The sequence below is a fragment of the Phycodurus eques genome, chromosome 10 (assembly GCF_024500275.1).
Source record: "Phycodurus eques isolate BA_2022a chromosome 10, UOR_Pequ_1.1, whole genome shotgun sequence".
Lineage (NCBI taxonomy): Eukaryota > Metazoa > Chordata > Actinopteri > Syngnathiformes > Syngnathidae > Phycodurus > Phycodurus eques.
This window is the reverse complement of record NC_084534.1, coordinates 8855730-8882419: the sequence shown is the minus strand read 5'-3', so window position 1 is coordinate 8882419 and position 26690 is coordinate 8855730. Positions and strand designations below refer to the sequence as shown.

Sequence of the window (26690 nt, the reverse complement as noted above, 5' to 3'; positions counted from 1 at the left end):
TATAAATGAAACAGACTCAGGCTCTGTTCCAAAAAGTGCACTTAAAGAAATATTATACATTTGGCACAGAGTTATAGAGTCATTAACTGACTAAAGAGAAAAAAAATGCCTGCCTGCCAAATTTCATCCATCCATCCATTTTCTACATTGCGTATCATCAATAGGGTTATGGGTATGCTGGAGCCTATCCCAGCTAACAGCGGGCAGGAGGTGGGGTACACCCTGAACTGGTTGCCTGCCAAATTTGAATGAAAAAAATAAACAAAAAAAACCCAGCATGTATGTACTTTAAATTGGATGCCATATATTTTATTATCACTGTTCTTGTTTCTTCTTTATTTTTATTGTTTGTATTAATGTTGTTGTGTTATGTACTGTATAATTTCTGCTGTCTGTATACTTTCTGCTGCCTATTGGCTTTTGAAAAATATATTTTACATCTCAATAAGCTTCTACTGCAACTGCTGAAATAAATGTGAAATAAAATGTAAAATAAAGCCTGCCCTCAAGCTGCTAAATAAAAAAGAGTAAGTTATACATCGTCAAATAAAGACCTTATCGTCAGAAAAATAAAAAAAAGTTTGAATTCCCCTTTTGCCAAATTTGGACACAATAGTGAAGTCTCAAACTATTTTACATATTCTAATTTAACAAATCTTAATCGAACCATTTTATAAGTTATATTTGTTCAAAACCTGAGTTATGTTTCATAATACCACCTCATATGTCACTTTAACAAGGGCTCGTCGTGGGAACTTATCCTCACTAGTGTACCAGGGTCCTCACTAAGATTCTGAGGACCCTGGTACACATATGTCCTCGCCTGTGTGGAGTTTGCATGTTCCCCCCGTGCCTGCGTGGGGTTTCTCTGGGTATTCTGGTTTCCTCCCATCCCCCCCCCCCCAAAAAAAATGCATGGTAGGTTAATTGAAAATTGCCCGTAGGTGTGAATGTTGGTGCGAATAGTTGTTTGTTTATTTACAGTATATATGCCCTGCGATTGGCTGGCAACCAGTTTAGGGTGTACTCCACCTCTCACCCAGAGTACACCCGCCTCTCACCCAGAGTCAGCTGGCATAGGGTGCAGCACGCCCGCGACCCTAGTCAGGATAAGCAGCACAGAAAATGGATGGATGGATGGATGGATGGAATTTCCTCCCATACTACTGTTCCATACTCCATTCCGGTAGGTGGCGGTAAAATACGTGACAGCTAGTTCGCCAACCGCAAAATAAACTGCACACGAAGAAGACCAAGAATCCCGGAAGGTGATTCGATCTACGTGAACCGGAAAGAACGACATCGCTAATGCAACAAGCTAGTAGAGAGAGACCAAAACAAACGAAAAGGATTTTCTTTTATACAGTGCGTTCGCTTTGATGACTGTCTGCTGCGGTACCGCATTCCGATGACGCTATCCGGAGTCCCGTCTAACCTCATTGGAAGATCAACGATAACGCTATTTAGCTAGCAAGCAAGCGGTGTTACAGTAAGCAGTCAACAAAGCGATCTGACAAGAATTATTTTTTGAAATAGCGAAGCGTTGTCACGTCCGACAATCGCTGAGAGCAGAAATGCAGCACGAGTTAAATCGGCTATTCTTTGTTTGTTGACTTCTTATTAAAGCCGCGCATCAACTTGGAGCTAGATTGCCAGCTCTGTAGTCAAGATGAGTTGGTTCAACGCATCTCACCTGTCCACTTTCGCCAAACAAGCATTAACAACAGCTCAGAAATCTATCGATCGTGTTCTGGATATTAAAGAAGATGGCCAATGGAGTGACGCGACTGTAATGCCTTATGACGGTAGGTTGTATAGGAAGGTCAAGTCTAATGTTATCTGTGTGTTAAAGCGGAGTTTCATTTGTGTGTGTGTGTGTGTGTGTGTGTGTGTGTGTGTGTGTATGTGTATGGTCAGATGTGACATTGCCTGAAAAGTTGTCATTAAGTGGAGGATGGGGAATGACCCAGTGGGAAGCACCTCCTGAAGAAAAGACTTCAACGCCACCTCCTTCTGTGGCTATTACTACACCCGTCACCCGCACTGTTGTGGAGGAATCTGAAAACTTTTTTAGTGCCTTCCTGCCACCTGGAGATGCGCAATGTGTCACCACATCCCAGGTAGTGTCCATACCCCCTACTAAAACTCAGAGGCATACTCAGGAAACAGAAAATAATTGCAAAAATGCTCTGATGAAGAAAGAAGTGGAGACCTTAAAGACAGTGTCTGCTGATTCGGCTCACGAATATCAGACAGGGGTTGATGGCCAACTGGTGGAGTTTGAATCCTCTCATAAGGACACTATTCTCCTCCAACCAGTTTATCCCACAGAAAATTGTGGTGACCTGACTTGCACCCCAGACATCACAAAGACCAATACAAATCGAGTAAAACACAACACTCTCACTGAAGTTTCTGTCGACTCTAACACAGAGTGGTCACATATTCAAGCTGAATACCCAGTGGGAAAAAATCCCTCAGATTCTTCTGAACCTTGTACAGTATCTTCTGAATCTAAAAACTCGACACATTCTGATCCACCAGCCTCCCAATCTTCCAAGGATGTACATTTAGAGCAGAAAGACTCAAAGGCAGAAGACCGTCAGAGTGACACCCCCTCCCCTCCAGTTAGTGCCTTCTCTTCAGGAACATCCACCACCAGTGACATTGAAGTACTGGACCACGAGAGCGTGTTGAGCGAGAGCTCAGCCAGCTCCAGACAAGAGACAGGAGAAGGAAAGGCTGGCCTTCATTTGATGCATGGATCATTCCAACTTCTTTCCGCCTCTTCTTGTGGGGATTTCCCTCGCCTGGAAGACTATCCGAAACTCACAGAGAGTTGTGGGTCCTCCTCAGATGCATTTGAGCGCATTGATTCATTCAGTGTACAGTCACTGGATAGTCGGAGTGTCAGTGAGATAAACTCCGATGATGAGACCCCTGGCAGTCGGACGCTTGCTTCTTTGACTTCGGGCACTGTTTCTCCACCAGGTTTATGTGAGAAGCAGGAAGATGGAATGGTGGAAAGGACAAGTGAGGTGGAAGAGGAGAAGCAAGAGTGTTTGACTGGAACCTTGAGAGACCAGTCTGTGGATGAGATGGAGGAGAGTGGACGGAGTGTGACACCCGTGAATTGTGAACAACCTGAACAGTTGAATGAGCAGGGACAGGAGTTGGGGGTGACTTTTGCACAGTCTGATCTCAACTCAAATGCCGAAGAAAAGTTAATTTCACCAGTCACAGAAGAGACAAACCGTGTCTCAACAGTTCAGATTTTTGAGCTTCAAAAGGTAACCACATCCATTATTGAGAGATAGTTTTCGATGAACATCATTGACTGAAACAAAACATTTCTGGTGTAAATGCAAATTTGTGTTGTTGTAGGTCATTAATGAGCTGTCGGGCCGCCTTGAAAAGAGAGAGTCTCAGCTGCTGGCAGTCAGCAAGGACAAGGCTAGACTGGAGGAAGAGTGTGACAATCTTAGAGAGTGAGTATAGGGTATTGACACGATAAACTATGTGGCTCAGAAAGCACTGAAATTGACATTATTATGTTATCTGATTGTACAGTATTTTGCTTAATAGCTCTAACCTACTATGCAGGATCAGGGTTGTTTTTGTTCTCATCAAAGCAGTCTTGACGGCAGTCTTTTTAAAATCTATTTTCAGTTTTGTTATTATTCAAACCACTCAATTTATAGTATGTCATAACATCGATTAATTGGGTTCAATCAAAGTTTGCCCCAAAAATTACGAGCATACATTCATTTGTAAATGTCTTTTGGCAGGCAGGTTGCATACATTGTGATAATGAGTTTTTACACTCATGGGTGTGTTCCTCCGATAGTGAAGTTATAACTCTGAAGGAGGAGAGCTCCACAGTTCAGTCCTTGAAGGATGAATTTACACAGCGCATAGCGGACACTGAGAGGAAAGCTCAGCTGGCTTGCAAAGAGAGAGATATAGCCAAGAAGGTAATTTTGATTTTAGTCTGTTTTTTTCAACTACCTCTAAATGCATGATATGCACTGATTTGAATCATAGCTATAAAAATAATCTTTAATATTGATTGAGAAAATCTCCAGCGGGTGTTTGTTTCAAGTTTGGCATATCTTCACAGGAAATTAAGGGTCTGCGAGAGGAGCTTTCTGCAAGACTCAACTCCAGTGTTACGTTGGAGCTCTTGAAAGAAAAGGAGGAACAGATCCGAGGCCTGCTGGAAGAAGGTAAAGACTCAATGTAAATGAACTGTAAACACAAAATACAGTAAGTATAGTGTGACACAGTATACTCAGTTTCAATACCATAGTTTTCCTCTGCCAAGCCCAAAAACGTTACCTCTTGTAGTTTACTAAAACAGGTGACCGCTTTCCAGGGGATTGCTGTTCAGTTTAAGGAAACTGTGTAACTTTGTTTCAAAAGACATATTTTTCCCTCCACCAAACACAACACCTACAAGATGATCGTTTGAAGCCGCCCATCTCTCTATTTTTCCATACGTGTACCCACTGCAGGGACTGGAGTCTGGATGTCAGATGATTCAGGGTAAAGGCAGACCACACACTTTACTAGCAATCAGGGCGATTGTGAATGAGGCTGTGAGTCTGACTTGTTTGCCAACTTTATGAAAGTCAGCTATATGAACCATACCACTCACACTGGCCTGAGAACTGCTGTGACACTCATGTATTTAACTCGGGTCCTGTCCATTTCTTCTGATCATCCTTGAGATGGTTCTACACCTTCATTGGAGTCCAGCTGTGTTTGACTATACTGATTGGACCTGATCAGGAAAGCCACACACCTGTCTATATAAGACCTAACAGCTCACAGTGCATGTCAGGGTAAATGAGAATAATGAGGTCAAAGGAACTGCCTGAAGAGCTTAGAAACAGAATTGTGGCAAGGGACAGATCTGGCCAAGGTTACACAACACATTATGCTCCACCAAAGGTTACTAAAAGCACAGTTGCCTCCATAATCCTTAAATGGAAGACATTTGGGATGACCAGAACCCTTCCTAGAGCTGGCCGTCCGGCCAAACTGAGCAATCGGGGAAGAAGAGCCTTGGTGAAAGAGGTAAAGAAGAACCCAATGATCATTGTGGCTGACCTCCAGAGATGCAGTCAGGAGATGGGAAAAAATCAACCTTCACTGCAGCCCTCCACCAGTGGCAGATTGTGATTGATGATATGTGTTAAAATCAAAAGAATTCTCTGCACGGGCCTGGGGAATCCTCCCCACACCCTCCTACAAATTATTTATTTATTTATTTATTTTTTTCTTTGTTTTTGTCTGTCACCATTTTCATGCCTTTGGTGTTAGCATATCTGATAAAACATCAATTATATTACCATACTGGAAATAAAGAAGAAACAGTCTCATTACAAGACATTGATCTTAAACTTAACCAAAGATCAAACTAGCAACTTGCATCACAATGAATTGGGCAAAAATTACATAAACGTCTCACATTATCACAATCACTAACCTTGTGCCTCATCGATGCGGAAAGGAATCATTGTTTTACAGAGCATTTGGTTCCGTTCATTACTTTTTTTCATGCCGTCTCTCGTTTTATTTTCGTTTTCACTGGTGTCGTGTGAAGTTACCTATTGTGCCAAAATTCTGAGTTCCAGTGTTTAACCTTCAAAATAAAAGGCAACATGCTTAAAACAGTAACTTAAGTTAAAACTTTCACATATTAACCTTTTCACATGATAAAACAGTTGCAAATAACTATTTTAGCAATGCTATATTTAACGTTTAGCTGAAACATTATTGAATATTAAGTCAATTGGGTTAGACAAACACATTGTCTTTTAGTTCATAGGTTTGATATTGATACTGGTTATAAAGAACCCTGAGTCAAATGTTCATTTTAGTCTATGCTGCGGGCTGCTAAGAAAACAGATGTTCAGAATTTGGATACCCCTTCTTTCAACCATGCAAACATTTTTGAACCAGCCCCCAAAAAGAATCGGAATTGAAATTTGTTTGGAACCGGAATCGAAATAAGGAACTGGAATTGGGACCAAAATTGCTCAAATTCAGACGATGCCCAACCGTAGCTATGTGACATAAAAATAAGGTCAGCTGACAATATGAAAAAGGGCTTAAAGTTTGTTACTTTTTTTGGACTTTGACCAACTGCATTTGAATTTTTCACAGGGTCTTAACAAATCTGATTGTAAATAATGTTGATGGTAGCTTGTCATAAGCATCTTAATGTAATTAGCCCGGCCAGAAAGTTTGGGAACACTGCCCTCCCATTTTCCAAGTCTGTCCTTAAAAAATTATTGCTGTAGTTTAGGGGCGTCCCAATCTTATCTTTGAGATTGGAAATCGGTCCGATGTCAGCAAAAAGACAAGGATCGGATTGGACTGGATCTAAAATGTCAGATTTTACCACTCTGATACAATCAGTCTATTCCATGCACCGCTCCAGCACTTCTATCCTGCAGTGCCCGAATAGCATCCAAAGCCTACGTGATCACAACAACACGTTGCTAAGGTGCTAACATAGTAGCAAGGAGTAAGAGTGAATGTTGCTTTCTTAAAGTCGTTTATTGACACTCAAGTAGAAGTTCACTGTAAAACTAAACAGACATAAGGAACGAATTACACCTATTGAATGTTGTCTTTCTTCGTTTTTGTTCACACAAATAACTAGCGCCAAGCTAACATACAATGAATGAAAAACACCATTGACGAGCTAACAAAAATTAGCATTGAATTTGCCGCACTTACATTTCTCAAAATAATGAATATTGGTACACAAATGTCGGATCGGAAGTGAAAATTTGGATCAGGACATCCCTACTGAAGTTATTCAGTATGGCATGTAAGAAGTGCTTTTGTTAATGTCAGACAAGGGCTCAGCAGCCAGTTGACAGGCTCCAAAACATAATATCCATCCAACCACTTTCCATACCGCTTAGCCTGTTCGGGGTCATGGGTGAGCTGCAGCGCATCCCAGCCGACTTAAGGCCTTTTCACACTGCACCTTTTCACACTGCACACAATATGAAAGGATGACGATGACAAAGGTGCTGCGGCCATCTCATATTTGGAAGTGGTGACGCAGCAGCCTGGAAGGAACTTGGGAGGCTTTCCCTCGCTGAGTAGACCGCAACTTGGCGATAAATATTTGTCATTGTCAAAAAAAAAAAAAGGAATACAATCCCATACTAATTTCACAGCAGCAACTCTGAGGTCAAACTCATTGGTGAGGTGTCTACTTCCAGGAAGAATTTCTCGGTGTATTTCAGGCTGAGGAGGGAGTTTGAAAGCCTCCCGCAGAGAAGTCTCTCTATATAATTTTTCTATTGGCCCAAAGGTCGATATAGTGGGTCACCGCAATTATTATGCCTTCCTCCATTCCCCCCTTGTCGATTACAGTATAAATCCGCCAAAATAACACTCAGAAATCACTTCGCCAGCCCCGCTTCCATTGGAGGAGCTTTTTGACGTCACCGCGTCATCGCTCCCAAATAGAACATTTGTCTAACCGATGACACGACACTGAGCATCAAACGCCCTCTGCATTGACGCGACACTCGGTGTCACGTCAAAGCACGCTGACGCCCCCTCAGCATACGCACAATAAATGGGAAAGTTGAGGGCGTCAGACGCTTTGCCGAGGGCAGTGTGAACAGGCCTTTATCAGGGTGAGACGCAAGGTAGACGCTGGACTGGACACCAGGCAATTGCAGGGCACTTAGTCACACAAACATTCGCAAATAACCTAACATGCACATTTTTGTGATGTGAGAGGAAGCCTGAGTACCTGCTGAGAATCCACACAAGCAGAGGGAGAACATACAAACTCCACATAGGAAGGCCAAACAAAAAAAAAAAAGGAAAAAAAAAAGGAAGGCCAAACCTGATTACTGTGTGGCAGACATTTTAACCAGTAGTCAACTGTGCTATCCATTGAATGAGGAGTCAGTGACGACAAAATAATTGGAACAAAAAACAAAAAAAACAACAACAAAAGAAACGCCACTCAAAGCAGTCCTAAAATAAAAGTATCTCAGAAGTACTTGGTTAAAATGCAAAACGGCAGTATACAGTAGATGAAAACACATTGCTATTGTGGATGCTTCATGTAAAACTTATGACTCAAGACCTTATATACCGTAGTATTGTTTTAGTCCAGAAATGAAATACCGCTCAGGTGTAATGAAGTGTTTACCTATGTACATTTCACCTGTAGGTGAAAAGCTGTCCAAGCAACAGCTTCAGCACAGTACCATCATCAAGAAACTGCGTGTGAAGGAGAAAGACAGTGACGCAAGACTCAGCAAGCAACAAAAGAAAATAAACGAGCTGGAGGATGAGCTCAGGCATCTGCAGCAGGTGAGAGTTAGTGCAGTTCTGCAAACGTTTTCAAATCATCAATTAGGTAATTTCATGAATATTTACACAAAAAGGCTTTGTTTCAACAAAAAAATAAAACTGAAGGGTAGAACAGAGGGAAATATAAAAAAAACCCTAAATATTCACAGCTTATTGGTTCTTGTTGATTACAGTCTACAGTAATGAGTAATAGCCAGGTTTACATGGAGACTTTTTTGTCATTTCAATTGAAATAATTCTGATCGAAGATCTTTGGTCAACTGTCTACGTGTGACGTGATGTTTTCCAATCGGGTGCATACAGTCCCCTCCAAAAGTATTGGAATGGCAAGGTCAATTTCTTTGTTTTGGTTATTCACTGAAGACATTTGGGTTTCAGATCAAAAGATGGATATTGGACAAAAGTTCAGAATTCCAGCTTTTATTTCATGATATTTATATATCGATGTGTTAAACAACTCAGGACAGACCACCTTTTGTTTCACATTCTATTGTTTGAAGACTTCAAGAGAAGAAATATACAGGCAATACCACAAGCTGCAAACCACTCATCAGCAAAAAGAATCGGAAGGCCAGATTGGATTTTGCAAATAACTACAGAGATGACAGTTTTATGGACTGATGAGACCAAGATTAACCTCTACCAAAGTGATGGAAAGAGAAAAATATGGAGAAAGAAAGGATCTGCTTATGATCCAAAACACACACTCATCTGTAAAGAATGGCGGAGGTAATGTTATGGCTTCCAAAATGTAAACAACTCAGGACAGAGCACCTTTTGTTTGAATCCAGCCACTTTTCAAGTGAGCAAAAGTATTTGAACAGACATGATTAAATTAGCTTAAAGTGAATAAGATTTAATATTTGGTGGCATAACCCTTACTTGCAATAACTGCATCAAGCCTGCGACCCATTGACTTCACCAGACTGTTGCATTCTTCAGTTGAAATGCTTTTCCAGACCTTTACTGTAGCCACTTTCAGCTCTTGTTTGTTTCTGGGGGTTTCTCCCCTACCTACCTTCAGGAGGTAAAATGCATGCTCTATTTGGTTCAGGTCCTGGGGAATAGTGCCAAAAATTTGTTACAATGACTTCTTCAGACAGTAAACATGCCCTCTGCTGGTTCTTACTAGGTAAAGCACCTAGCAGAGTTAATAACATATCCTTGTTAATAATACAAAGGACAGCAAAATTAAATAGTAAAGTAGAAAAAATTAATAAGAAGCAATACATTCTATTGGTTTTATTCATATGTTCTCATTTTGGACATTTGCCAAAATGTGTTTCTCATCCTTGGTTCCTTAACCTTCATGTTAACTGTCAGGGTCAACATCAAAAGTGCTATCAGGAATGAATGACTTAGAAAATCTGTCGTTTTTTTTTTTTTTTCTTCTTTTTCTTTAGGACTAAAGTACTATATTTTATTTTGACAATTGTATTTAGGTTTTGGAGGGGAAGGAAGAAGTGGAGAAACAGCATAGAGACAACATCAAGAAGCTGAACTCAGCTGTGGATCGTCAGGAGAAGGAGCAGAGCAGGCTGCAGACAGACTTAGAGGAGCTGCTTGAGAAGAACAGAAGTCTCCAGGCAGCTCTGGATAACTCATACAAGTAAAACCCCACTTACTCTGATACTGCTGATGAATATTTGGGACTATAGCTCTTAACTCTGGCCACACAATTCTTTAAAAAAATACTTCTGGCTAGCATTAAATAATTTCCGTTATGTTGCTGTTTGCTTTTGATACTATGAAGGAAGGTGGCAAATTTGCCTGTCGACTGTGGCACTTGACACACAGCACAGCAAGCTGGTAAAAAGCCATCTTAAATGCCAATTGTGGGGCTTTTGATTAACCCAGTGAACATGATAACAACATTTTGAACCCCACCTGAATGACATACAGTACAAAAAGTATTGGCTTTCAGGTGAAATTTACAGGTGAACTTAATTTGACCTTTTCTAATCTTTTGAATGCACCTGTCCAACTGGTAATGTTTGAGTACTTTTGCACAACTTGCTGTTTTCTAACGAGGTGCTGAATGGCAAATGCACAACCGGTGCTTGAGCCATGACTCAACCAATACATTTCCAAGGACATCCACTATGTCCACGATGCCTTTCTGTGATTTTCCTAGTCTCTCTGTATCTCTGTTCCAACCTACAGATGACACTGTGACACTCTAAGATCGGTGGCTACTCCCTCTGAGAGTATCCTGTTTGAAGCCTCACAATGGTGAGGTATTGTTGATCAGTTTTACAAATTGGCACTAATTCTACATAGTTGAAGCAGAAAATCTATTGGTCAATTCATGTATCAAACACCTTTTGTGAATGTTGCTGTTCAGCTCCTTCAATAAGCACTGAAACATTGAACAGTTGGACATGCATTCAAAAGTTAGACATGATCAAATTAAGTTCACCTGTAAAAGTTGTAGTGCATTCCAGGTTAATCCTGAAATTATGCCTGAAATCCGGATATGAATATCCCTATTCGAGTAGTGTATGTTTGGTCATCTTTAACTTTTTTGCTTTCAGGGAGCTAGCAGAACTCCACAAAGCTAACGCGAGCAGAGCCAGTGAGGTTGAGGAGGCAGCTCTGAGTAGGGAGATACAAGCCAAGGAGCTGCAAAACTTGGCCCTTGAGAAGGCCCAGGAGGAGTCCAGGATGCAACATGAGGTTCTCGTCAACCAGGTAACACCGGTTTGCGCGTTACAAACATAAATGCCTATCAGAACCATTGGCTTCGTTGCTATTGTGTCAGTGCTGATACATCAATTTGAAATGCACTATAGCATCCTTAGTCATTCTCATTAATCACACAGAAATAAGTAATTATCAGTAAGATTCCTCATGTATTGCAGAAAGTACTGTAACTTACAGCGGCTAAAATAAGTATTTAATGTCAAATTTTTCTCACTACAAATATAAGGTGGTATTGACATGAAAATTTCGCCAGATTTTGGGAACAACCCAAGTAACCCATACATACAAAGAAAGTAGAACAAATTAGCTCAGAAGTTAAGTTGTGTGTTATAATGTCAAATGACACAGGGAAAAAGTATTGAACACACCAACTGGTATTTAATACTTTGCAATGACAGGTTTTTCAATTGGATTCAAGTCAGGTGGTTGGCTGAGCCATTATCGCAGCTATATTTTTTTCTTTGAAACCAATTGAGTTTCCTTGGAAGTTTGTTTTGGATCATTATCCTGCTGAAATGTCCACCCTCATTTCATTTTCATTATCCTCGTAGATGGCAGCAGATTTTTGTCAAGAATGTCTTGGTACATTTGCCCATTCATCCTTCCTTCAATAATGTGAAGTTTACCAGTACAATTTACTGAAAAGTAGCCCCACACCATCATGTTCCCTCCTCCGAACTTCACTGTTCTTATGGTGTTTTTAGGGTAATGTGCAGTGCCATTTCTCCTCCAAACGTGGTGTGCATAATGGAATTCAAAGGGTTCAATTTGGCTCTCATCCGAACAGACTATATTCTCCCAGTATTTAACTAGCTTGTCCAAATGTTGTTCAGCAAACTAAAATGAGCTTTGATATGTTTTTTTTTTTTCTGCAATGGGGTCTTGCGTGGTGAGCATGCATACATTACTCACTGTTTTACTTGTGAGAACAGTACCTTCTAATTCTAGGTCTTTTTGAAGCTCTCCAAAGGTGGTCCTTGGCTCTTGGACAACTCTTCCGATTATTCTTTGCATTCCTCTATCAGAAATCTTGTGAGGAGCACCTGATCAAGGCAAATTCATGGTGGTATTATTGGCTTTCCACTTACGTGTTATGGCCCCAACTGTGCTCAATGGAACATTCAGAAGCTTAGATATGCGCTTGTAACCAATGCCATTGTTATGTTTTGCAACAATTACTTTGCGATGGTCTTGCTCTTTCCCATCATGAGATGTGTCTTGACTCACACTTTGGCAATGAGACCTTTTTGTATGCCATCAATTAGGACTGAAGCAGCTGATATTCATTTGCACTGACAACGGGCTGGATTGCTGTTTTGATTATTGATTTTTAGGTGTTGTCTTGGCTTTCGATACCTTTTTGCAACTCCCGTCATGTGTTCAATACTTTTTCCCTGTGTCATTTCACATTCTTACAACTTAATTTCAGATCTTATTTGTTCTACCTTCTTTTTATGTATGGATTACTTGGGTTGTTCCCAACATCTGGTGAACATTTCATGTCAATAGCACATTTGGAAATATATTACTGTAATATTTCGTGTGTAATGCACCTCCCCACCCCAAAAAAAATGTTCAATTGTGCGCATTATACATAGGGATAGGCGAAAATGGAAAAGAAAAAAAACTTTCACATTTTATAAATGTATGCCACCATCTAGAGGCTATGAAAAAGCTGTACACTTTCATTCCAATATGCCACCCCACCAAGAGGTTATGAGAAAGTTGTGGCCTCCACTTTCATTCCAATATGACATGATTTTATTTTATTTTTTTAAATACAACTGATGACTGAACAACAACCATCATTAATTTCTTTATGGTTATATTTTGTTTAATAATAGTGCTTTTCTGAAATGTTTGACAGTTTAATTTGAATCCGAGTAAAATAAAATTAAGTGTTTCGCATTGCCCTTCATGTTTTCTTTAAAGAATTGTACCCATCTTACAAATTATGCCTTGGAAATCAAACATATGAGCACAACTGTATGTTTTCTCATTTACTAAATATAAGTAGGGCTGTGAATTGCAAAATAAGAGCAAGTAAATCAAAATATAATATTACGTGTTCAAATAAAGTGCTTAACTTAAGAATAATTCTTTGAAAAAAGAATACACATAATACTTCATGTTTTAATCATATGGGTAGAAGCAAAATCATACATTGTAAAAATTCATTATACATTGGTGGAAGGGTTTTCCAGAATTTTGATGTCAACTTTTGGGGTCCGTATTATACATGGGTGGGCCCTACACGAGAAATTACGGTAAATCATCATCTTAAATTTCCCCACGTCCTTTAAATTCTTAAATTCAGTTTTGTCACATTTTCAAAATATCAAAATGCCTATAATTTTGAATTACTACCTAATTTCTTTTGCAGGAAGTGCTATGTGGATGAATAGTTCTTGTTACATTGAGAAATTACGTTACCACTCTACCTGAGCTTCACTTTTTCCACTGTGTAAATAAATAAATAAGATTTAAAAAAAAAAAGTAAAAATCAAATAAATAAAAAAACAACAACAGACTGCTTTATTTCCCCGCAATGCTACTCCATAAGCCTTTGTTTGTTTCTCTGCTGATTGGTGGAAAAGTGGTGCATGTAGCTAGCACAGCTCTCTCACAGTCAAAGGTTCTGGGTTCAAATCTCGGCTTGGCTATTTTTTTGTAGTGTTTGCATTCTCTCTTCGTACTTGCAGTGATTTGGGGTGGCGATACTTCAGCCATAAGGACGTTACCATAGGAACAGGAGGCTCTCGGCTGAAGTCCCGCTGTGGACAAAAAGAAATTGCATCTAGTCATTGGAGAGATGCTAGTCTGTAGAATTGTTGAGGTGCACTTGAGAAAATTCCCTGAACGAGTCAACCTCAGCTTAGGGGAAAACACTGATTGTGTCTCTCTTTGTATATATCTGTCTCAGTTTCTTGTACAACAGAGTGAAAATGGAAATTAGCCCTTGAGGGCTTAAAGTGGGAATGCTCATTCAGTAACTCGTCGTAGTATATCTTAATGTAATTATCTGCACTTAATGTGATGTGCAGGTGGCTGACCTGAGAGTGACGCTTCAGAGGGCAGAGCAACAGCAGGCAAGGAAAGAAGATTATTTGAGGGAGGAGATCAATGAATTACAGCAGGTAATGTAGTAGTGAACAAGTTTGGTCTCATTCTACAACCCTAATTCCAATGAAGTTGGGACGTTGTGTTAAAAAGAGAAAACAATGATTTGCAAACCATGTTCGACCTATATTTAATTGAATACACAACCAAGACAAGATATTTAATGTTCAAACTGATAAACTTTGTTTTTATCAAATAATCATTAACTTAACCATTTTATGGCTGCAACACATTCCAAAAAAGCCTGGACAGGGTCATGTTTACAACTGTGATACATCACTTTTTCTTTTAACAACAGCCAATAAACGTTTGGGAACTGAGGACACTGAGGTCTCCGTTGTCGTATTTTACGCTTCATAATGCGCCACACATTTTCAATGGGAGACAGGTCAGTCTAGTACCCGCACTCTTTTACTACAAAACCACGCTGTTGTAACACATCCAGAATGTGGTTTGGCATTGCCTTGCTGAAATAAGCAGGGGCGTCCATGAAGAAGACGTTGCTTGTATGGCAGCATATGTTTCTCCAAAACCTGTATGTACCTTTCTGCATTAATGGTGCCTTCACAGATGTATAAGTTACCCATGCCATTGGCACTAACACAGCCCCATACCATCACAGATGCTGGCTTTTGAACTTTGCGTCCATAACAGTCCGGATGGTTCTTTTCCTCTTTGGCCCGGCTGGCACGACGTCCACAATTTCCCAAAACAATTTGAAATGTGGACTGGAGTTATCTGGTAAAGCCGGTACACATTTATTTATTTTTTTGACAATTGTGCAAAAAGATGCAGAGTCCTCTCGTGCTTAGAGCAGTTCGAATGACGAATATAGTAATAGTCCGGTGCAATAACCATTGTGCAAAGGGCGCTGAGACTTCAAGCGAGTAGTGCGATAATCTGGGACAATGTTGATTGTGCAAATGCTGCAGATACTCCTCAATCACTGTGTAAATGGAGCAGATGCTACTCTGGCATGAGTGGCCAGTATTGGTCAACAACAGACAGTGAGTGCACGAGTAATTTATAATTGGCCAGACAGAAATGTGACAGCAAACTCAGACAAAAAAAATGGATTGATTGGTAGCACCTACCAGAGGGAAGGAGCCGGAAGGGCCGGTGATCGGGATGTGGGGGTCCGAGAGGATTTTGCACACTTTTGTCTTAGTTCTGGCAGCGTTTGATTGTCCGTTGCAGTCGGAGTTTGTCCTTTTTTGTAGCACCACCAAACCAGACTGTGATGGAAGAACACATGACTGATTCGATGACCGCTGTGGAAAATTGCCTCAGCAGTTCCTGTGGGAGGCCATGGTTTCTCAGAAGCCGCAGGAAGTACATCCTCTGCTGGGCCTTTTTGAGGACAGAGTTGATGTTGATCGCCTACTTCAGGTCCTGAGACACTGTAATTCCCAGGAACTTGAAGGTCTCGATGGTTGACACAAGGCAGCTGGACAGCGTGAGGGACAGCTGTGGCGAAGGATGCCTCCTGAAGTCCATGATCATATCTACAGTCTTGAGCGTGTTCAGCTCCAGGTCATGTCGGCCGCACCACCTATCGACAGGAGCTCCACTTCCTGTCGATATGCAGACTCGTCACCGTCCTTGATGAGGCCGATGACAGTGGTGTCATCTGCAAACTTCAGGAGTTTGACAGCCGGGTGCGTTGAGTTGCAGTCGTTCGTGTAGAGAAAGAAGAGCAGAAAGAAAGAAGAGCAACCTTGGGGCGCTCCAGTGCTGATGCTGCGTTTAGATGAGGTGGCCTCCCCCAGCCTCACCTGCTGTGTTCTGCCCGTCAGGAAGCTGTAAATCCACTGGCAGATGGCAGGCGAGACACTGAGCTGGAGAAGCTTGAAGGAAAGGAGTTCAGGGATGATGGCGTTGAACGGTGAGCTGAAGTCCACGAACAGGACCCTCGCGTAGGTACCTGCACTGTCGAGGTGTTCTAGGATGAAGTGCAGTCCCATGTTGACTGCATCATCCGCAGACCTGTTCGCTCTGTAGGCAAACTGCAGGGTGTCCAGCAGGGGACCTGTGACGCTCTTGAAGTGGTCCAGCACGAGACGTTCAAAGGACTTCATGACCACAGATGTCAAGGCGACAGGCCTGTAGTCATTCAGACCAGAGATTGTAGGTTTCTTGGGGACTGGAATGATGGTGGAGCATTTGAAACAGGATGGTACTTCGCACAGTTCCAGAGATCTATTGAAGATCTGTGTGAAGAATGGATCGAGCTGGTCCACACAGACTTTGAGGCAGGATGGCGACACATGGTCTGGGCCTGCCACTTTGTTAGTCTTTTGTTGTTTGAAGATGCGTCTCACATCCTGTTCGTGGATGGTTAACGCAGAAGTCAGACGTGTGATTGTGGTCGGTGGCGCAGCCTGGTGGGTGTGGGGTGTGAAAGTGTCCTTTTCAAATCTACAGTAGAAGGTATTCAAGTCGTTGGCTAGTGTGCTATTGTTTTCAGCTTGGGAGGATCGTCGCTTGTAATTGGTCAGCAATTGTAATACATGCCAGACTGATTTAGAGTCGTTAGCGCTAAACTGTTTTTCCAACTTTGCTGCATAGTTCCTCTTTGCAATGTTAATTTCATTAGTCAGCTGGTTTCTATTTGTATTTCGATTATACAGGGCCCTGTCCTCGCTTTGATATGCGTCCTCCTTAGCTTGGCAAAGTTGCTTGAGTTTGGCAGTGAACCACAGCTTGTAGTAGTTGAAAGCCACTTTGTTAGTCTTTTGTTGTTTGAAGATGCGTCTCACATCCTGTTCGTGGATGGTTAACGCAGAAGTCAGACGTGTGATTGTGGTCGGTGGCGCAGCCTGGTGGGTGTGGGGTGTGAAAGTGAAAGTGTCCTTTTCAAATCTACAGTAGAAGGTATTCAAGTCGTTGGCTAGTGTGCTATTGTTTTCAGCTTGGGAGGATCGTCGCTTGTAATTGGTCAGCAATTGTAATACATGCCAGACTGATTTAGAGTCGTTAGCGCTAAACTGTTTTTCCAACTTTGCTGCATAGTTCCTCTTTGCAATGTTAATTTCATTAGTCAGCTGGTTTCTATTTGTATTTCGATTATACAGGGCCCTGTCCTCGCTTTGATATGCGTCCTCCTTAGCTTGGCAAAGTTGCTTGAGTTTGGCAGTGAACCACAGCTTGTAGTAGTTGAAAGTGCGAAATGACTTTGTTGGTACACAAACCTCTTCACAGAAACTGATATAGGATGTGACTCTGTCCGCATATTCATCCAGGCTGCCAGCTGAATTTTCAAAGACACTCCAGTCTGTGCAGTAAACAGCTTTGAAGTTCAATCTTGGCTTCATTGGTCCACTTTTTCACCGTTTTCACTGTAGGCTTCGCGCATTTAAGTTCTTGCCTGTATGCCGGTATTAAGTGAATTAAGCAGTGATCAGACGAGCCCAGTGCTGCACGAGGTTTGGAACGGTATGTGTTGTTTAGCGTAGTATAGCAGTGGTCCAAAATGTTATTTTCCCTGGTAGGACAGTCCATGTGCTGCTTGTATTTACGGAGTTCGTGATTGAGTTTAGCTTTGTTAAAGTCCCCGAGAATAATGAGGAGTAAGTCTGGGTGTTTTTTTAAATTTCAGTGACTTGTTCGGCGAGCATTAGCAGTGCAGCATTTGTGTTAGCTTGAGGCGGAATGTATACACCAGTGAGAATGAATGATGCAAACCCACGAGGCGAGTAGAATGGCTTAATGGCCAAATGCGGTCTTCAGTATGTGCTGAGCTCCGTGACGTCCGTACACCAGTTTTCGTTGATATAGAAGCATATCCCGCCGCCTTTTGTTTTCCCCGATGATTCCATGTCGCGGTCTGCCCTGTGAAGATGGAAGCCAGGAAGCACGATGGCGCCATCGGGTACAGCGTCACAAAGCCAAGTCTCCGTAAAGCACATGGCGGTGGAAGTCCGAAGTCTTTACTGGTCTTTATCAGAAGATGAAGCTCGTCCATTTTGTTGGGTAGGGAGCGTAGATTCGTGAGGTGGATGGACGGAAACGCCAGTGTGTATCCTCTCTTGTGGAGTTTCACCTGGATGCTGGCTTGCTTCCCTCTGTGGCATCGCCTCCACTTCCATGCGCCAAAGACCGCGGTCGCTGCTCCGGTGAGTAACTCAGGGAAAAAACTGAGCGAATTTGAGAAAGTTGGTAAAGGAAAGTCCGGAGTAGCCTCCTCAATGGTTAGCAAGTATCCCCTTGTGTAAGTGAGTCGTGTAATGTCTCCAAAGACAAACGAAAAACACAAAACCCAAAACAATACTAGAGAGCGCATAACTGAGGCGATCACACGGGTTGGCGCCATCTTAGTCTGAGGAACATTGTCCTTAAACTGTTCGACTATTTTCTCACGCACTTGTTCACAAAGAAGTGGACCTCGCCCCATCTTTGCTTGTGAATGACTGAGCAATTCAGGGAAGCTCCTTTCATACCCAATCATGGCACCCACCTCTTCCCAATTAGCCTGTTCACTTGTGGGATGTTCCAAACAGGTGTTTGGTGAGCATTCCTCAACTTTCTCAGTCTTTTTTGCCACATGTCCCAGCTTTTTTGGAACATGTTACAGCCATAAAATTATAAGTTAATGATTATTTTCTAAAAACAATAAAGTTCATCAGTTTGAACATTAAATATCTTGTCTTTGTAGTGTATTCAATTAAATATAGGTTGAACATGATTTGCAAATCATTGTATTCTGTTTTTATTTGTGTAACACAATGTCCCAACTTCATTGGAATTGGGGTTGTACAACTGTAGTTCTCCCTATACACGACTTTTTTATTCTATTTTATATCTTCTTCCACAGAGGCTTCAGGAGGCGGAGTCAAGGAACCAGGAGCTCAGTCAAAGCGTTACTTCAGCAACAAGGCCCTTGTTGCGTCAAATTGAGAACCTGCAGGCTTCCTTGGGTGGACAAACAGCATCCTGGGAAAAACTAGAGAAAAGCATCTCCGATAGGCTTGGTAAGAGTTGAATGTTTTTAGTGCGTGTGGAGAAAACATCAATGTGTGCGCAGAATTATTATTTGAGGAAAAGCACAGCTTTATGTAATTGTTTGAGAGAATAATATGTAATTATGTAATTATGTAATTGTTTCTTGCGGCAAGTTTAGACTTTTTGTTGTTGTTTTTGTTTTAGTCCTTATCCAATGTTGCTGTCTGAGAGAAGTGATAGATACTACTTATACTAATGCTGAATGCATATATGTATATATATATTTTTATATATATATACATATATATATATGTGTATATATATGTGTATATATGTATGTGTGTATATATATATATATGTGTGTGTGTGTATATATATATATATATATATATATATATATATATATATTATGTATATATTTACATATATATATATACTTTATTTGAACACGTAATCCTTTTTAAAATTTACTTGCTCTTATTTTGAAATTCACAGCCCTACTTTTAGTGAGTAAATTAGAAAACACACAGTTGTGCAGGCAGAATTTTTAAGACAATTCTTTAAAGAAAACCTGAAGGACCACGCGAAACACATTTAATTTTATTTTAATGGGATTCAAATTCAAGGGTCATGCATTTCAGAAAAGCATTATTAAACAAAACATCACCATAAAGAAATTAATGATTGTTCTTTTTCAGTCATCAGTCATATTAAAAAACAAAAAAAACAATATTTCACAAATTCTGCCAGGATATGTAAACTTATGAGCAAAACTGTACATATGCGGTCATACGTACCCCCTGTCATATTGGAATGAAAGTGTAGGCTACACTTTTTTTATAACCACTAGGTGGTGGTGGCATTTTGGAATGAAAGTGTACAGCTTTTTCATAACCACTAGATGGCGGCATACATTTATAAAATGTGAAAGTTTCTTTCCATTTGCCCCTATACCTATGTATAATGCGCACTATTGAATTTTGACAATTTCTTGGGGGGAAAATGCGCATTATACACGAGAAATGACGGTATGTTTGGAGATAGTGAAGAGAGATGGGTCAGGTAGCTAACAAAGTCAGTTAAAAAGTATTTTGTTGTGTTTAGGTGGCCGGTAGATAGTAGCAATGATTGCGAGACTTTCCACTTTTGTTTCTGTTTATTTATTTAGGAGGGAACGAAGCTGAGAGGCTTTGTACAGGATTCCACTCCTTTCAGAAAATCATATCAAATGTAAATTACTGGATAATCTTCACGAGACCTCCTCCGTGACCACAGGCCCGAGGTTTGCGAACGTACACAAACCCCGGAGGGTTTGCATCGTTGAGGGCTGCAGTCAATTGGCTGTTGCCACGATTCAATTATCCAGAAAACGTCCAGTTATGCAGAAAAAAATCAATTTTACGGTCAAGCTTGATGGATGGATGATTGGATAGATAGAGGGATATAAACTTAGATTCTTATTTTAACTTTATTCATCCATCAGGGAAATTCAGTTGTAGTATAGAAAACTGATTTGGTGTAAAAATGGTACCTCTTCTTATTCTCATTCTCTCTTCCTTTGCACTCTCTCAGTTGAGGCTGAGGCACAACTAGCCGTTGCAGTTGAGAAGGAACGTGCAGCAACAGAAGAATTGCTCTCCATTAAGTGCCAGTTGGTCTCGCTTGAGTCCCAGAATTCCCGCCTTCGCCAGGAGAAGGTCAGATTCCTGGCACTTTTGGAGACTGAGAAGTGCAGAAGAGAGAAACTGGAAGATGACAGCAGCAGGTAGAAAAGTACAGATTAAAAATGCCACCAGCAAAACATGCTTTTTTTTTTTTTTTTTTTTTTTTTTTTTTTTTTTAACTTGGTGAAGTATCGGAGCACAAGCTTTCAAATGTTTCTCGACATACAAAGGTTTCTCAAGTAGGTCAATGACATTTTGGCCAGTGAGCATTTTTGTTTGATTTTTCTTTCTTGAAATTAACTAGTTGCCTCAATAAACATCACACAAATATAAGTACAAATTATTTGGTTGTACACAAATCATATTATTACGTAGTGTACTGCAATATCTAATTTCCCCCGGAATTTTAGGTGGAATAAAATCTGATTCTTAAAATAATTTCTTGCGGCTCAGAGACATGTTGTGCAGTAATGCCACATTATGCCAGGTGCAGATTATTCTTCACGACCATAACAATTGAAGTAACAAAATCTAATTTTAACTGAAGGTTTAAATTGTTGAAAATGAAATTGTGACATCACCCCTCTTGTTCACACACGAATCTATGGCTTCGTGGATAGTTGATTTGCTAGGATTAACCTAATTAGGATTAGGTGCTGAGATATAAAACACTCAAGTGTCAGCGAAACGCTTATGTCACTTGATGAAGAAAGCATGATGTAAGAAACATGACCAATGGGCTTTTTGCACATAACCTGATCTGCGTTACTGAAATACAGCTCAGTCTTTTCCTGTTTTCAAAAATTGCATTATTCTACACGTGATGTTTCTAGGACTTGCCCAAACTAACGCTCACAGACATACATCAAGTCCTACTTTTAAAGCACAGAGTAGCAAACAAGAGAGAGGCTTTAAGATGGTTGACCATTTCCAGTTACTTGAGATGAGAATATCTAAGATTGTGTTTTGTCTGTGTTATGTATTATTCGTCTCAAATAAAGACAGATAAACTTACTGACAGGGGAAGTGGCTGGGCTTTCTGCTTCAGATCCATGAACAAGCACAAAAAACCTCAGTGTAAACACAGGCCTACTTAACGTTAGGGGTAGCTTTGTTTCTGTCTTTACGTTGTATAGAATTGAAAGTCGTCATCAGATCCAGCGAAACTTTGTAATCCAAATGTAAAGTTCAGTTTTTATTCCCAGATCTCTTTCCTAAACATTCATTTTGCCTTCTGGGACAGAGCAATGCACACGATCAATAGTGAGTTCTTGCTGGGAGACCCCAGGTATCTTAAAACGTCATTGACTCAGGATGACAGTGGGCACATTGGATTAGTACACAACTACTTTCATCATCATAGTGTTTGTTTTTCTCTTAGAATAAAAAAATCGATCTTTTTGTAAGACTCATGGCTGTTTACTCGAGATTATCCATACATGGCTGTCATGTTGCGCAAAACAAGAAAGTGGTAATATTATTCGCAATGTATATATCGTCACGGCATTATGTGTAAAGAGCCCACTATACAAAATGTCACTCACCTGATTAAATACACATTGCATATTTGTTTTGACACTCTTAATGCTACTTGTAGTGACAAGTGTCTTGTTTCTGTCAGTCTTGACTTCCACAAACCAGCTTTCGTGACTTATGACTTATTTCAATGTAGGGAGCATATTGAGTTAGCGAATCTGCGAGGAGAACACAGTCGCATGCTTGAAGAAGCAAAGAAAGAAAAGGTATTGTTTTACTCCCTCCACTTGTTGCTGTTGTTCTTTATTAAGTGTATTTTTACTTACAGTATCTGCCCCTTTCTCCTCCACCAGCTACTGCTTACGAATCAACTAGAGATGGAGAAAATGAAGGTGGAACAGGAGAAGAAAAAATGCTACTTGGTACAAGAGGCACTCAAGGAAAAGGTTTGAGAGAATGCTAAATATTGCTCTATTGAATTTAATAGTGTTCATTATGGTCTCTTAGTTCTGTTCTTTTACTGTGTTTTCCTGTTTTTCCTGTTGAGGAGCAGAAGAGCATAACCCATGATCCCCCAGCTTCTTCTACACCCTCACTGTCCCGCTCCAGCTCCATAAGTGGGGCTGACAATGCTGTTTTGCACTCGTCTATATTTTCACAGGTACACACTAGTTACACAAACAATACGGTTTCCTCAAATGGTGGCCTCCACTTGAATAGGTGGCATGACTCAATTACTCCTGCATGTCGTAAACAGGTTCTATGCGCAGCATAAAAAATAATGAGTCTGGGGTCTCTGACGCAGGCTCTCCTATCTCTGGGGTTCGAGGTCACCGAGGTGGTTAAAAAGCTCCTCGGTGGCAAGGCCCTGGGGGTGGATGATATCAGCCTAAACGCTCTGGATGTTGTAGGTTGACAGGCCTTGCAACATCGCGTGGACATCGGGGAAAGTGCCTCTGGATTGGAAGACTGGGGTGGTGGTGGGGGACCGGAGGGTGTGTTCCAATTACAGGGGGATCACACTCCTCAGCCGACCTGGTAAGGTCTATTCTGGGGTGCTGTAGAGGAGGGTCCGTCAGGAAGTCGAATTTCGGGTTCAGGAGGAGCAGTGTGGTTTTCGTCTGGGCCGTGGAACAGTGGACCAGCTCTACACCCTGAGTTGGGTCCTCAAGGGTGCATGGGAGTTCACGTGTTTTGTGGACCTGGAGAAGGCGTTCAACCATGTCCCTCGGAGAGTAATGTGGGGGGGTGCTTCGGGAATATGGGGTACTGAACCCACTGATACGGGCTGTTCGGTTCCTGTACGACCAGTCCCAGAGTTTGGTTTGCATTACCAGCAGTAAGTTTGATTTGTTTCCAGTGAGGGTTGGACTCCACCAAGGCTCCTCTTTGTCACCGATTCCGTTGATAATTTTTATGGACAGAATATTTAGGCGCAACCGAGACGTAGAGGGGGTCCGGTTTGGTGGTCTCAGTATTGCATATCTGATTTTTGCAGATGATGTGGTTCTCCAACTCTCACTTGGGCGGTCGACAGCTGAGTGTGAAGTTGTTGGGATGCAAATAAGCACCTCCAAATCTGAAACCATGGTCCTCAGTCGGAAACGGGTGGAGTGCCCTCTCCGATGAGATCCTGCCCCAAGTGGAGGAGTACAAGTATCTTGGGGTCTTACTCACGAGTGAGTGAAGAATGGAACGGCAGAGCGAGAGGCAGATCGGTGCAGCGTCTGCAGTGATGCAGACTTTGTATGGATCCACTGTGGTAAAGAAGAAGCTCACCCGAAAGGCGAAACTCTCAATTTATCGGTCGATCTACGTTCCTACCCTCACTTAAGGTCCCGAGCTGTGGGTTGTGACCGAAATAAAAAGATCCCGGATGAAAGCGGCCAAAATGAGTTTTCTCCGCAGGGTGTCCGAGCTCTCCCTTAGAGAGAGGCTGAGAAGCTCGGTCATCCGGGAGAGGCTCATAGCAGAGCTGCTGCTCCTCTGCATTGAGAGGAGCCAAATGAGGCGGCTCGGAGATTTGATTAGGATTTCTCCTGACCCAGGACACGCTGGAGAGACTATGTCTTCCGGCTGGCCTGGGAATACCTCGGGATCCCCCACCGGAAGAGTTGGTTGAAGTGGCTGGGGAGAGAGAAGTCTGGGCTTCCCTACTCAAGCTACTGCCCCCGCGACCCGACCTCGGATCAGCGGAAGAAAATGCATGGATGCTGTAAACAGGTTCTGTGTGCAGGATAAAAAATTATCTTGCATGGAGATAGCGGCTTGATGAGCACGCCTGCTAACAGATGGACGCGTTTGATATAGCTCCTCTTTTCCTGTCAATCAACTCTCCTGAAAAGAGCTGATCGGGACAACTCTAGTTTTATGTGTCCATTTTTGTATTTCAGGGAGCTACATGCTTTCAGACTAGTTCTGCATCGGTTTAGCCTGGTTAGGTTCTTGCCATTTCTCATCATTTTCTTCTACTTAGTCCTTTTTTTAAACTCCAAACTGCTGTTTCCTTTAACATATATTGCAGTAGTTTTATTTTGACTAACCGTAATTACACAATTGTGGGAAAAAATATCAATGGCTTGGATAGACTTTGTCATGCTATTGAATGAGAATGTCTGTCCAAATTATGACTGGTACAAATTGGTTCTCCCCGGTACTATCTGCAGTTGTGTAAATCAATACGCCCAGCCACTACTTCAGGAAATGTGGTAGTCAAAGCATTTCCGTTGCATGTATGTAATTTGACTCGTACTACTTTTTTTTTTTCTTCTCTCCAAAGGATGACTCTTTAGACCAGGCAGTAGGGACTGGGACCATGTCTTTGTCAATGAGCGGCACCAACTTGTATGAAGCTGCTCGGCTGTCTGGTGGCTCCACCATCATAGAGAATATGCAGTCTCAACTCAAACTGAGGGAAGGAGAGATAGCACAGTTACAGGTAGCAATCAACATAAGTACACCCAAGATTGGCATTTTTTTGAAGGCAAAAAACATGGAGAATAACTGCTGACACTCATGGTAAACTTTTCTGTTAAACACTTTGCTTTCTTGTCATGTTAGCTTGAGATTTCTAGTCTGGAGAGGAGTCGTTCTGTGATGGCAGAGGAGCTGGTTCGACTCACCAGTCAAAACGATGAGATGGAGGAGCAGGTTACGGATATCCCCAAGTTGAGAGTTCAACTCAAGGTGAGGACTGACAGAAATATACCCCAAACACAAACTCATGGCATACACTATATTGCCAGAAGTATTCGCTCACCTCCCTGACTTACATATGATCTGAAGTGACATCCCCTTCTTAATCAAAAGGGTATATTATGACATCGGTCCACATTTTACAGCTCTAACAGCTTTAATTCTTCTGAAAAGGCTTTCCACAAGGTTTAGGAGTGTGTGTAGGGAATTTTTGACCATTCTTCCAGAAGCCCATTTGTGAGGTCACACAGTGATGTTGGACGAGAAGGCCCTGCTCTCAGTCTGCACTCGAATTCATCATAAAGGTGTTCTATCAGATTGATGTCAGGACTCGGCCCGTCAAGTTCATCCATACCAAACTCTCTCATCCATCTTTTTATGGACCTTTCTTTGTTTATTGGTGCACAGTCATGTTGGAACAGGAAGGAGCCATCCCCAAACTGCTCCCTCAAAGTTGGGAGCATGGAATTCTCCATATGCTGAATCCTTCAGAGCTTCTTTCACTGGAACTAAGGAGCCAATATTTTGGACAAATCAGTGTTCCCAAAATGTGTGGGATGAGTTCTTCCATTTCTAATATGGCTGTGCACCATTGCACAAAAGCCAGGTCAATAACGACATGGATGAGAGCGTTTGGTGTGGATGAACTTGACTGGCCTGCACAGAGTCCTTACCTCAACCCGATAAAACACCTTGGGGATTACTTAGAGCAGAGACTGAGACCCAGGCCTTCTTGTCCAACATTAGTGTGTGACCTCACAAATGTGCTTGTGGAAGAATGGTAAAAAATTCCCACGCTCCTAAACCTTGTGGACGGCCTTACCAGAAGAGTTGCTGCAAAAGGTGCATCGACGTCATATTGAACCCTATGGATTAGGAATGGGATGTCAATTAAGTTCATATGTGAGTAAAGGCAAGTGAGTGAATACTTTTGGCAATATAGTGTATTATTTTTAGGGATTTTTAGAGTTTTATCTACTTGGATTTATTTGCTTTTCAGGATCTGGAGCAGAGGCACAACACGATCTTGCAGATGTATGGAGAAAAAGCTGAAGAGGCACAGGAACTGCGACTGGACCTTGAAGATGTCAAAAGCATGTTCAAAGCCCAAATTGATGAACTGCTGAAGAACCAGAAATAAATCTATTGCACTTTAATTGTATGTGGGATATTCACAAAGTGAGACTTTCAACTTTAAAGAAAAAAACAATCACCTTTATAATAAATGAT

General features: G+C 41.5%; 1 protein-coding gene across 2 annotated transcripts; it reads left to right on the top strand.

The window, feature by feature from the left end:
- Positions 1-1275: 1275 nt before the first annotated feature.
- tmf1 (TATA element modulatory factor 1) lies at positions 1276-26617 on the top strand. 2 transcript variants are annotated; one of them, XM_061687338.1, is made up of 17 exons: positions 1276-1805; positions 1918-3290; positions 3385-3488; positions 3848-3974; positions 4121-4226; positions 8219-8361; positions 9804-9970; positions 10896-11052; positions 14109-14201; positions 18998-19154; positions 20698-20890; positions 22462-22531; positions 22619-22711; positions 22819-22926; positions 25045-25203; positions 25326-25451; positions 26461-26617. In XM_061687338.1, exons 1-17 carry the CDS (start codon positions 1670-1672, stop codon positions 26599-26601), a joined length of 3453 nt encoding a protein of 1150 aa, XP_061543322.1. In that variant the 5' UTR covers positions 1276-1669; the 3' UTR covers positions 26602-26617. The 2 variants fall into 2 exon arrangements, with proteins under 2 accessions (XP_061543322.1, XP_061543321.1); XM_061687337.1 differs by having other exon boundaries at positions 22813-22926.
- Positions 26618-26690: the final 73 nt, after the last annotated feature.

Coding starts and splice junctions, on each gene's coding strand:
- tmf1 (XM_061687337.1), top strand. CDS start 1,670: ATGAGTTGGTTCAACGCATCTCACCTGTCCACTTTCGCCAAACAAGCA. Junction 4,227..8,218: donor CCGAGGCCTGCTGGAAGAAG/GTAAAGACTCAA, acceptor TTTCACCTGTAG/GTGAAAAGCTGTCCAAGCAA. Junction 9,971..10,895: donor GCTCTGGATAACTCATACAA/GTAAAACCCCAC, acceptor TTTTGCTTTCAG/GGAGCTAGCAGAACTCCACA.